Source organism: Geotrypetes seraphini, chromosome 7 (assembly GCF_902459505.1).
Source record: "Geotrypetes seraphini chromosome 7, aGeoSer1.1, whole genome shotgun sequence".
NCBI classification, from domain to species: Eukaryota; Metazoa; Chordata; class Amphibia; order Gymnophiona; family Dermophiidae; genus Geotrypetes; species Geotrypetes seraphini.
This window is the reverse complement of record NC_047090.1, coordinates 22,518,006-22,530,490: the sequence shown is the minus strand read 5'-3', so window position 1 is coordinate 22,530,490 and position 12,485 is coordinate 22,518,006. Positions and strand designations below refer to the sequence as shown.

General features: G+C 42.8%; 1 protein-coding gene across 2 annotated transcripts in view; it reads left to right on the top strand.

Moving 5' to 3' along the window:
* Window positions 1-12,485, top strand: part of LOC117363650 (putative tetratricopeptide repeat protein 41) — a 201,004-nt gene that overhangs the window by 157,916 nt on the left and 30,603 nt on the right. For both annotated transcript variants that reach the window (XM_033951744.1, XM_033951743.1), the window contains exon 12: window positions 1,400-1,550. In XM_033951744.1, coding sequence (XP_033807635.1) covers window positions 1,400-1,550 — 151 coding nt within the window. The remainder of the gene's footprint in view (window positions 1-1,399; window positions 1,551-12,485) is intronic.

Below are 12,485 nucleotides of genomic sequence, written 5' to 3'. Positions count from 1 at the left end.
CACCTACTTAGATGACTTTATTCACTACATTAGACCACAAAAACATTCAACATTAAAATGACCCTAATGCAGACCATTTGGATATGGGAGGGGGCTAGCATTATAATGGACTGGCCACATAGATATGCTAATAGATCAGTGGGGCACCTTAGAGGGCACCGTTGTGAACTTCACATAAAAGGCACCAGAAGTACATCTTACTATAACCCCCCTCTAATATATGGTGAGTCCTCCAAAACTCCCCTAAAACCTACTACACCTACCTTTCTAGCGCCCCAATAGCCCTTATGTTTGCAGATGGCACCTATATGGCAGTATAGTAGGGGTTTGGTGGCCTCACACTTTTCACCATAAATGTTGTGGTTAGGATAGCTTATGGGTCTGAGTTCTCCTAGCTATGGCTCACTAGCCTACTTATCAGTCTACTTAGGACACCTGTGTGATGCTCTACTTGGATTTCCCATACTAGGGTGCTGCTGTTCTAGAGACAGATATTTACTGTTTCATTTAGATTTTTATGGGGTGGGAAGGAGTCAGTGACCACTGGGGGAGTGTGGGGGCCATAAATTAATCCCTCCAGCTGTCATCTGGTCAGTTTGGGTTCCTTTTTTGGCATTTGGACACTGTTAAAACAGGTCTAGGTCAGAACTTCCAAGTTCCATCCATGACATCCTGGGAAAGGTTTGATTAGTACCACAAGACTTCTAAGTCTAAGCCTGCCCAGAACACACCTTCAGCACGCCCTCATTTGGTCTTGGACACACAGCGGCAGGGAAGCCTCACAAGATGTCCAGAAAGATTGTTTCAAAAATCAGCACTTGACGTCCTGGTGATTAAAGCGTCCAAGTGCTGATTTATGCTGGGTTTTGGGATGTCCTAATGTTTTGAAAATGTCCCTTAGTCAATTTGGACAAGCAATTCTACAAAATCTTTTTACTTCCTGAGCACCATCTTTCCTTCTAACCCTTTCGGGTTTCGCCAGGATCCTTGTCCAGATTCTTGATCCTGGCAGCTTCAGAGTCCCACATGCGAGAATATTATGCCTGCTTGTCCTTGGAGAAAGCAAAAATACTACCTATTGTAGGTATTCTCCAAGGATAGTAGGCATATATTCTCACAACCTGCCTACCTCCCCTAGTTGGCTTCTTAGCTTTTTTTTTTTACTGAACTGATGGTCCTAAGAGCCAACATTGAGCGGGAAGGCACCGGTACGCATAAGGTATGGGCACTGCCAAAAGATTTAAAGTGACAGTGTATTTAGTACTGTTCATACCAGGTTCTGTGGATGATATCATCAAAATGTGCCTACTGTCCTTAGAGAATACCTGCTACGGGTATGTAGTATTTGCTATTCGCAGGAACTAGTGTCAGAAGATAACATGCCATATTATTTCTTCAGGAAAGTTGCTGTGCTACTTGACTATATTAATGCTGGAAAGAGATTCAGTGGAAGGCTCTAAGATGCTAGAAGAAACGCTCACTTTTTTAAAATTATTTGCTACAAGCCCAAATGAACAAGCTAGATTACAGCTTTTTAAAGGCCTCCAAAAGTAAGCAATATTTTTTTTAAATGGTCCAATTCACTGCAGGACTGTCTAAATGTTGCTGTACTTTTTATATGTTTGCTGTTTTTTTAATTGTATTATAAATTAGATTATTTTTGTTCTAAGTATATTACATCCATGGAGATAAACTCCATGTTCATGTTGGAATGTTAAAATTTATGCTTCATTTAAGATATCATGAATATGAAAAAAACAATTATATTACATTGGCTACCAATTGAATATAGAGGGTCGTTTAACATTGTGGTCCTGGTTTTTAAGGTTAAATCAGGTTTGGGAGTTGTAGTATATTACTGATATTTTTATACCACAAGCTCCATTGCATAAATTGCCTTTAACAAGTAGGGAGGAGGTTGTTTCTGGTGCTATCTTTCAATGAATGATGTCTGCTTTCCTGTAGGAAGAGAGCATTTCCAGTAATGGCACCAAGCTTTTGGAATAAACAGTGGTGTACCACGGGGAGGGCGAGGGGGGCTGTCTGCCCTGGGTGCATGCCCCAAAGGGGTGCACAGCTGGCCACCCACCGGGGAATAGGCTGCCGCCGGAGAAAGGATTCTACTGCCGTCATCGGAAACAAGCCTGGCCGAGTTCTCCCTTCTTTTCTTCCCTGCAGGGCCGACCAACTCTCGCCGCCCAACGTCTATTTTGACGTTGGAGAGGACGTTCTGGGCCAGCCAATCGCTGCCTGGCTGGCCCAGAACGTCCTCTCCGACTTTAGAATTGATGTCAGGCAGCAAAGAGTTGGTCGGCCCTGCAGGGAAGAGAATCAGGGCAAACTTGGAGCCGGCCTGTTCCCGATGGCAGCAATGGCAGCCTATTCCCCAGCAGCGGTGGCAGTATTTTCCCAATGGAGGTGGCATAGGGGAGGGGAGGGAGAAAGAAAGAAATGGGGGGGGGGGACAGGGAGCCAGAAAGAAAGGGGGCAGGGTGAAACAAAGAAAAAGAAAAAATGGGGCACGGAGAGAGAAAGAGAAAGATAGACGGAGAGAAAGAAAGAAGGGGGCAGGGTAAAAGAAAGAAAAAGTTGGGGGAGGGAATGAGGTCTGGAGGAGAGGAAGCATACAGGAGGCTGAAAGAAGGGAAGAAATATTGGATGCACAGTCAGAAGAATAAAGTGCAACCAGAGACTGATGAAATTACCAAAGGTAGGAAAAATGATTTTATTTTCAATTTAGTGATCAAAATGTGTCCATTTTGAGAATTTATATATGCTGTCTATATTTTGCACTATGGCCCCCTTTCACTAAACCACAATAGCGTTTTTTAGCACAGGGAGCCTATGAGCGTTGAGAACAGCGTGGGGCATTCAGCGCAGCTCCCTGCGCTAAAAACCACTATCGCGGTTTAATAAAAAGGGAGGGGGTATATTTGTCTATTTTTGTATGGTTGCTACTGAGGTGACAGAAGGAGCACAAAAGGTACCAAAAAGACTGTCACCGAATGGTCAGGAAAGCGAAAAGGGAATATGAGGAGAGACTGGCGGGGGAAGCAAGAAACTTCAAACCATTCTTCAGGTATGTGAAAGGGAAACAACCAGCCAGGGAGGAAGTGGGACCGTTGGACGATGGAGACAGGAAGGGAGTGGTAAAGGAGGAAAAAGAGATAGCTGACAGGTTAAACAAGTTCTTCTCGTCAGTCTTCACGAGAGAGGACACATCTAATATCCCAGAACCCGAGGAGATCATAAACAGAGTCCATGATGAGAAGCTGGTCCAACTAGAGGTAAGCAAAGAGGATGTCTTCCGACAGATAGACAGACTGAAGAGCGACAAATCACCAGGTCCAGACGGCATCCACCCAAGGGTACTAAAAGAGCTGAGAAACGAAATAGTGGAAACACTTCGCCAAATATGTAACCTATCCTTAAAAACTGGGGAGATCCCAGAGGACTGGAAAATAGCAAATGTCACGCCTATCTTTAAGAAGGGATCAAGGGGGGACCCGGGAAACTACAGGCCAGTGAGCTTGACCTCAGTCCCAGGAAAAATGATGGAAGCACTGGTCAAGGACACAATCTGCGAACACATAGAAAGCAAGGGACAACTGAAGACGAGCCAACATGGCTTCTGCAAGGGAAGGTCGTGCCTCACGAACTTACTGTACTTCTTTGAAGGAATAAACAGCCAGATGGATAAGGGGGAATCCATAGACATCATTTACCTTGACTTCCAAAAAGCCTTCGACAAGGTACCTCACGAACGGCTACTTAAGAAGCTGTGGAGCCACGGGGTGCAAGGGGATGTCCACCGATGGATCAAACACTGGCTGGCAGGCAGGAAACAGAGGGTTGGAGTAAAGGGTCATTACTCAGACTGGCAATGGGTCACGAGCGGAGTTCCGCAGGGGTCGGTGCTGGGACCGCTCCTGTTCAATATATTTATCAACGACCTGGAGACGGGGACGAAATGTGAGGTTATTAAATTTGCTGATGACACCAAACTCTGCAGCAGGGTTAGAAACACAGAAGACTGTGAAGACCTGCAAAGGGACCTAACGAGACTGGAAGAATGGGCAAGAAAGTGGCAAATGAGCTTTTTAACATAGAGAAATGCAAGGTCATGCATGTAGGGAAAAAGAACCCGATGTTCAGCTACAAAATGGGGGGATCATTGCTAGGGGTGAGCCACCTTGAAAGAGATCTGGGGGTGATGGTGGACTCAACATTGAAAGCATCGGCACAGTGTGCAACAGCATCAAAAAAAGCGAACAGAATGATGGGTATCATTAAAAAGGGTATCACAAGCAGGACGAAGGAAGTCATCATGCCGCTGTATCGTGCGATGGTGCGCCCACATCTGGAATATTGTGTCCAGTACTGGTCGCCGCACCTCAAGAAGGACATGGCAGTACTTGAGGGGGTCCAGAGAAGAGCGACTAAACTGATAAAAGGTATGGAAAACTTTTCATACGCTGACAGATTGAAAATGCTGGGGCTGTTCTCCCTGGAAAAGCGGAGACTTAGAGGAGACATGATAGAAACCTTCAAGATCCTGAAGGGCATAGAGAAGGTAGACAGGGACAGATTCTTCAGACTGCAGGGAACCACAGGTACTAGGGGTCACTCGGAGAAACTGAAAGGGGACAAGTTTAAAACAAATGCTAGGAAGTTCTTTTTTACCCAGAGGGTGGTGGACACATGGAACGCGCTTCCGGAGGTTGTGATAGGCCAGAACATAGTACAGGGGTTCAAGAAGGTTTGGATAGGTTCCTAAAGGTTAAGGGGATTGAGGGATACAGCTAGAAGTAGAGGTAGGTTATAAAAATGGTTAGGAACTACTTCACAGGTCATGGACCTGATGGGCCGCCGCGGGAGCGGACCGCTGGGCGCGATGGACCTCTGGTCTGACCCAGTGGTGGCAACTTCTTATGTTCTTATGACATTGCATAAAGTCATCTGCCTTGACCTCTTTGAAAACCTGCGGAATATAAATGATAATTAACATTTTCTCTGCGTACAGTGTGCTTTATATTTTTAAAATTTTATTGTTGGTAGATCATTTTGACTTGGCCACGAAGGTAAGGGGAGGGAGGAGAGCTGCTGAAAGACATTTAGTAATCCTTGCAGGCTTCACTGTGCAGGGAATTATTTTTGTAAAATCATGTTTTGTTATGTGACTGGCATTATTTAGACTTTAATTTCTATGAATGAATAGAATGAAAATGATATAAAATTACTTGCTTGCTTTTATGTGCGTGCGCTGAAGGAAAGTGGAGAGAGAGTGGGCTGAGGACGCTGAAGGGAAATGGGGAAGAGAGTGGGGAGAAGACGCTGATTTATAAATTGACAATTGTACAGAATATTGTTTCTTTTTATACTTTAATATAATAAGTTCAATATAAAACAATTCAAGGTTTGTGTGGATGGAATCAGGTGGTTTGCGGGGATGGGGACCGAGCTTACGGGGATTAGTCCAATAAAATGGTATTTTCTTATTTCTCATTATTTTTTATTTTTATTTGTTAATTTGTAAAGTGGTGATTGTTATGTATCAATCTTTATATTTTGTACAGTATTAGAGGACATGTATTACTGTTTTTGTGGTGTTTTAGTGTTGCATTGTATGCAGAGTCTGGTTTCTTGGCGGTTCAGTTTAACTTTTATCTACATATTTCTATTTTTAGTTTGTGATTATTCCATATTGGGCGAGGGTGTATCTGTGTATATGAAAGGGATATGGCTTTCTGATAGCATTGACTGAACAGGATCAATGACTGTACAGGATCTGGCTTGTTTAGTTTTACAATGTATTTGTTGGTGTTCTAGTGCTCACTGCAGTGTTTAAGATGCTGCCTTTTCCTAGGTACACTCCTGTTGTGCGATATGTAGATTGTTACTAAAAATCATATTTTTCATATAGATGGGGGGTGTCAAAAAATGATGGGCCCCGGGTGTCACATATGCTAAGTACGCATCTTATTAGGTGATACTCAGTTTACATTTTCACAAACAGATAAAAGCTTAGTTATTGTAGTATGGTATACACTAGCGATGTTTCTCATTTGCCAAGTTTATCTGGAGCTTGTTTGATAGTATTGTTTATTTAGGATCTACTATACTTAATCATAGGATATGGCAATGAGCAACATTATCAATAATTATAATTTTTAAAATGTAAATATGTGAAATGCTCAGACCCTTAACCAGTGTGCTTCAGTGATTAAAGCAAAAGTTGCCTATGGGATCATCATAGTACTCTCATGGTCCCCTGCCACCATTTTTATACAAAATTTATACAGAAACTTATAGCATTTTCTGTTATTAATATCACTTATCTGTGCTGACTTGACAGCTGATTTTGCATTGGCAATCCTCTATCTACTTATATATGGTGTCCCATTTCAATGTCCCACATACTTGTCCTATCAGACTAACCCCTCAACTCAAGTTTCACTAAAGAATGCTTTGTCAGGAGGGGATGTCATTAAAAACAAAACAAAAAAATGAACACAACCATATACACAATTAAGAAAACAACTATTCTATCAAAAAATAAACAACAAAAGCTACTAATCAAATACCGATATACTGTTTAATCTTATATCTTCTAATGGCCTCATTTTCTTAGGGACTGCAGCTAAAATACATTTAGTTGAAACAATTTTTTATTGAACAAGCCAGAAAAAAGAAAAATGAATACAACTGTAGATACAGTGGTTCAAGAAACTATACAACAAGGGTCTCCCGGTCCCAAGAACCCACCCACCACCCAACCCCTATCCCCTTATCCCTTGCCCCTCACAACAATAAACCAAAATATACAAATATGAAAGTAGCTGCCAGAAAAAGCCAGCAGAAAAGAGGGCGTAAGAAACATGTTACAGGCACAAGAAGGAACCAGCAGCATATTATCTAATAAAGAGCAAGTATCCCCACCCACCGAACTGAGGAGGTCTGATCACGACCAAAGCGAAAGCATGACATTCAGAACCCTGGACTCTGATGAGCCCCAAAAGACAAGGCGTATGACCTCCCCCCAAAGGCCCTCCCCAAACCAAAAAAACCCCAACAGAAACCCAAACCAAGGTAAGCAAATAGACAAGAAGCAAAAGAGAAATAATAAAACATAATAAAAGAAAGAAATAAAGAATAGATAATCCAAGCAGAGGAAAGGATACCCCAAGGCCACTAACCCTTCACCACTCAAGACAAAATTACATTACATTACAGATTTCTATTCCGCCAATACCTTGCAGTTCAAGGCGGATTACAAAAGAAGTTATCTGGCCATATATAAGGACCCCAGACCCACAAAAAAACTTAGATTGTCACAAGGAATGACACACCCAATGCCTCTCAAGTAACATCAAAGCATGTAATTGGTTATGCCAAGCCCAATAAGAAGGAGCATGATCTGAAACCCACTGCCCCAAAATAATTTTCTTAGCCACCAACTCTGCCTTGCACAAAAATAGCCGGCCAATACCCGGGGGAAATGGAAAAGCCTCATATTTATCTAAAAGAAATTCCACCGGAGTGAGACGGATAGAACGGCCTAACAAAAGTTCCAAATAGTGGACCACTCATCTCAGAGAGCCTTGACTGCAGGACAATTCCATAGAGCATGGAAAAAGGACTGCGAGACCAGAGTGAAATAATTGAACCCTTGTAAGATAGGCGCGATGAAGCACCCAAAACTGACATTCCCGGAGTTCAGCTGAGACAGAAAGGGTTGGGATATGTTTAATAAGACAACCCATATCTAGATCCGCTGGACACAGGCCCAGCTCCGGAGCCCAGCGAGCACATAAGACTCCCACGACCTGGATGGAGCAAGAGAACACACACCTGATATAACGCTGAAACAGACAGGCCATCCTCCCCAAATTGGCCATGAAAGGCACGGAGCTTATTCTCCAAACCCATCCGTAGACCCTCCACTTCTAAAGTGTGCACATAATGACCCAATTGTAAATGAGCATAAAAGTCAGCTGCCTAAATCCCGTCTCGGGGGAAGCCAAGTCCCGCCAACAGGGAAGCGTACCATCCGGAGTGAGGATATGCTCCAACACAGTCAAACCCAACTGGACCCAGCATCGAAAGGGAGCAGAAGTCCAACCGGACTAAAACTGAAGATTCCCTTGTATAAGCAGTAAATCAAACACCCCAGACTCCCCCTCAAGCTGAGTACCAAAACCCTCCAACTATCGCGTAAAGAGTCCATTAAAAGGCTAGAGCGCAAGTAAGAAGGAAGGGAGGAGCAAGGAGCATGTAACAAAGAAAATAAATTCCAGAGGTAATAGAAGGCCAATTCATAATCAAAACAGGTATAGTTTTTTTGTTCCAAGATCCAATCCCCCAAATAATGAAGTAAGCAAGCATGATTATATTTCTGCATAGCAGGAACATCCATGCCTCTCGACCAAGACCCCAGCAAGTAACGGAAAGCCATGGGAGGCTTCCTTCCCCCCCAAATAAATTGAGATAATAGCTGATATAACATGCAAAGATCTTTCTGTAAGAGACGTATACGCAGCACTTGCAGGACATAAAGCCATTTAGGAAAAATAATCATATTAAAGAGATGAATGCAACCATGTACCAAAAAGGGGAAAAACTTCCAATTATCCAGGTGTTGGCGAGTAGTGTCAAAAAGCCAAATGCAAGTTAGTCTGCTTGATAGAAGAGTCAGAGGGAGTCAGTTGGATACCCAAATATCGGAAGGCCCCATCCGCCCATTTCAATGGGAAACCCCCCGGCCAAGCATTGCGAACCTCTGGGAGCTTAGGAATGGCCAAAGGCTTATCGAGATTCAGCCGAAAGCCAGAAAAGTACTAATACTCAGCCATCATCATCAAGAGAGCAGGCAAAGCCGTAACAGGATGAGTAAGATGGACCAAAAGATCGTCCGCAAACACCAATAATTTAAATTCCAACGTACCAATGGTCACCCCACTAATATCAGGGTTGTACAAGATATCTCGCACTAAAGGATCCAAGGTAAGAACAAAGAAAAGGGGGGGATAAAGGACAGCCCTGCCTAGTACCCTGCTAAATTTCGAAAGGATCAGAGAGCAGCCCATTAACCCAGATAGCCTCCAAAGAAGAGGCATAAAGGGATAGCATAAAAAGAAATCCAAAGTTATAACAGTGTAGTGTAGCAAACAAGAATGTTCATCAGACCCGATCGAAGGACTTCTCTGCATCGAAGCTAAACAGCAGAGAATGCATATGACATGAAGCCACATATTACAGAGATGTTAAAATGCGTAGAATGTTGCGCACCACCCTATGGTGGCAAACAAAGCCTACCTAAGGGTCAGCGATAAGATCAGCAAGAATACGGGCCATCCGGTTGGCCACAATCTTATCAAAGAATTTTGCCTCAGTATTAAGAAGGGAGATAGGCCGGTAGGAGCTGAGCAAGTCCCGCCCCAGTTTCAAGAGCACCACAAGTGAGCATCACGCAAAGTCAGCACCGGAGTAATTTCCATGGAAAGCAATTTATAAAACTGCATGAAAACCATCAGGTCCTGGTGCCTTCCAAAGCCCGCTAGACTGGATTACCAAAGCAACCTCCTCAGCTCAGATAGGAACATTTAACATCTGTTGATGATGAGCAGACACTCAAGGAGTTTGAATATTATCTAGATACAGCTCACTCGGCATCTCCGGGTCCACCGAACGTGCATAGAGCTTCTGATAAAACTGGCGAAAAACCTTCACAATCGCTTTGTCAGTACAAACCGGTCCCACCCCCTCCCCTCCCCTATCACCCGGAGCACTCGCCGAGGGCCATCCAAAGTGAGCACCAAGTTAGCTAAAAGCCACCCACCCTTATTACCATGTAAATAGAATTGATGTTTAAAATATTGAAGCAAGCGGGCAGTCTGGGCCTGCACCAACTCATTTAAGAAGGCTTGGGAGGCCAACAGAGTACTCCTGCGGGAAGGGGTGGGATGACATGCATACCATATCCTGTCCGCCCAAACCTGTCTCTCCATCTCTCTATCTCGAGCCTTCTTTTTGAAACTAGCATAGGCGATAATCTCGATTCGCTAAAGTACATTTAAATACCTCCACACTGATGTCATATCTATATGTGAGAGGTTATTGGTCAATGAACTCCAAACCCCTTATGTCAGCCCATCCAGAGATTCACCTATCACTAGAATTGAAACCATTCAATTTCAGCATTTAATCCATTAAGGCTTAGGGTATGCCATGAAAAAATAAAACTTTTTGTTCTTGAACTAGCAGGGATTGGGACACATTGCCACCCAACGGGAGACTAATTTGAGTAAGTACCGTGTATCTAACATCCATTTCCATGTGTCCCGTTTCCTGCCTGTGTGCTACTAAGGGGGCTTGCAACCATCCCATTTGAATACTACTCATATGCTCTGCGATCCTTAATTTAATGGCCCTTTTTGTATGACCTATACAATATTTGTCACAAGGGCAAATTACACAATATATTGTTTATTGTTTATTCAGTTTTTTGATTAAACGCTTTTTCGAAACTACAAAGCGTTGTACAAGGTTTAAAATAACATTTAAACAAAAATATAACAATTAAAACATACTTTTCTATGAAAACTACCAGACTGACAGCAATTACATACTAGGTAAATACGGACCAACAGGCCCATGGACACAAATAGGGAAGGGGGGGGGGGGAAATACAATTAATATAGAAAATGTGAGGAACATTTAAGGTAAACACAAAAGGAACTGGGAAAGTAAATGTAAAAAAAAACCCAAAAAACAAACAAACCATGCCATGAGTGATGAGAGCAATATCTTTTGGCGCATCTAAAGATTTGAGGTGGAGTGGCATTTTAGAAAGGAAATTCATATCGGAAATCAGCTGATACTCAGTTGGTAGCGATCAGCATTTTGCAGACTGCTGCTGGCATTAAACCAGGTAACTCAATGTCAGGCCTTGTCAGCATTTCTGGCATTGAATTTTTGGGTTTCCAGAGCTGACTGACACATAGGCAGTTAAGTGCGATGTTCAGCATTTAACTATCAGAGCTTTTTAGTACAGGTCGATGAGGTAAAAGCTCCGCCGCTCATTCAATTCCTATGAGTGTCTGAGCATTTACCTCGCTAGCCCACAGTAAAAAAAAACAAAAAAAAACCCCAAACCAACCTCTACCGCAGTTTAGTAAAAGCCAGCAAAAAATAGACTGACTTTTATGCGATATTATTTATGTGGTTAACCTGATTGGTTAAGTGCTGAATATTGGCACTTAACTGGCCAAGTACTGACTCCATCCCAGAATGCCTTCAAAATAGTCAGTTTTCAGTTCAGCGTTAACCAGTTATTTTCAGTGATTAAGTGCAGTTGAAAATTAGTGGTTAGTCCTGAACAGGTGATTTATCTTGCCAGGAGCCATTTCTGGCCAGTCAAATCACTTTGAATATATCGACCCCTTAGTATTAGAACAGGATCTGCCAACATAGAGCCTGGTTCTAAAATATATGGTGTCATGGTTATTTATGGACAGCTACGTGCAGTAGGAATGTCAATTTTAGGGGAAAAATGGGCAGGAAAAAGTAGGCAGGTAGACATTCTTGTGCTATGAAAGAAAAGTCTATGTTGTGAAATAGCAACATAGACATTCATAGGAGCCACCAAAAATGACCCCCTCTCCATATAATTTGCTCCCCCCTTGCTAAGTCACTCGAAGAATAAGATATTTGCAGAGATAGTAGCTCTTAACCAAGAGGCCCGATTCCTGCCAGGTCCAAATCCCCTTCAAACACAACTCCCATATATCTTGATCCTTCTTCCGAGCCTCCTCATATATCATGATTCCCCCCCACCCACCCCTGAACAGAAAATCTGCTTCAGGTACAATAGTCATATATCTCCTGACCTTGCGGGGAGAGGATTTAGGAGGAAGATTTATACCTGTTTGCATGAGAAGGAAATCAGAAGTCTTGGTGGTTTGGGGGGCAGGATTTGGAACAACAAAGGACTGTAGAGGGAAACAAATATGTTGGGGGGGAGGAGGTGACTCTCCAGGGGCTCAATTCTATATATTGTATTTAGAATGGGTGCTGTACTTGCCACGTGCTGTACATGCAAGGCATATACCTGGCATGCTCCTTGCATTTATTGAACTGGCTTTGCACTTACCTTGTGTTTTGCTGTTAACACAGTGTAAATGCAAACACTTGCTGCTCTTTCCTTGAAGGGCCCTGTGGACTATCTTGCCATCTAACTTTTTCCACATGGATGTTTCTCCTCCTTCTGCAATAGGAATAAATATACAGGGTTTTTTCAGCCCAAGTCCTACCCAAAACATGCCCATACCATGCCTCCTTACCAGATTCATGTTCTTCGATTTTTAATGTTCATATCCTGGCTTTGTAAAATCAGGATTTGAATGTTAATGTAATAAGGACATCAAAGTGCCAATTTATAAATATCTAAACCATGAATAATTCTTCTGAAATAATCACAATAGTTA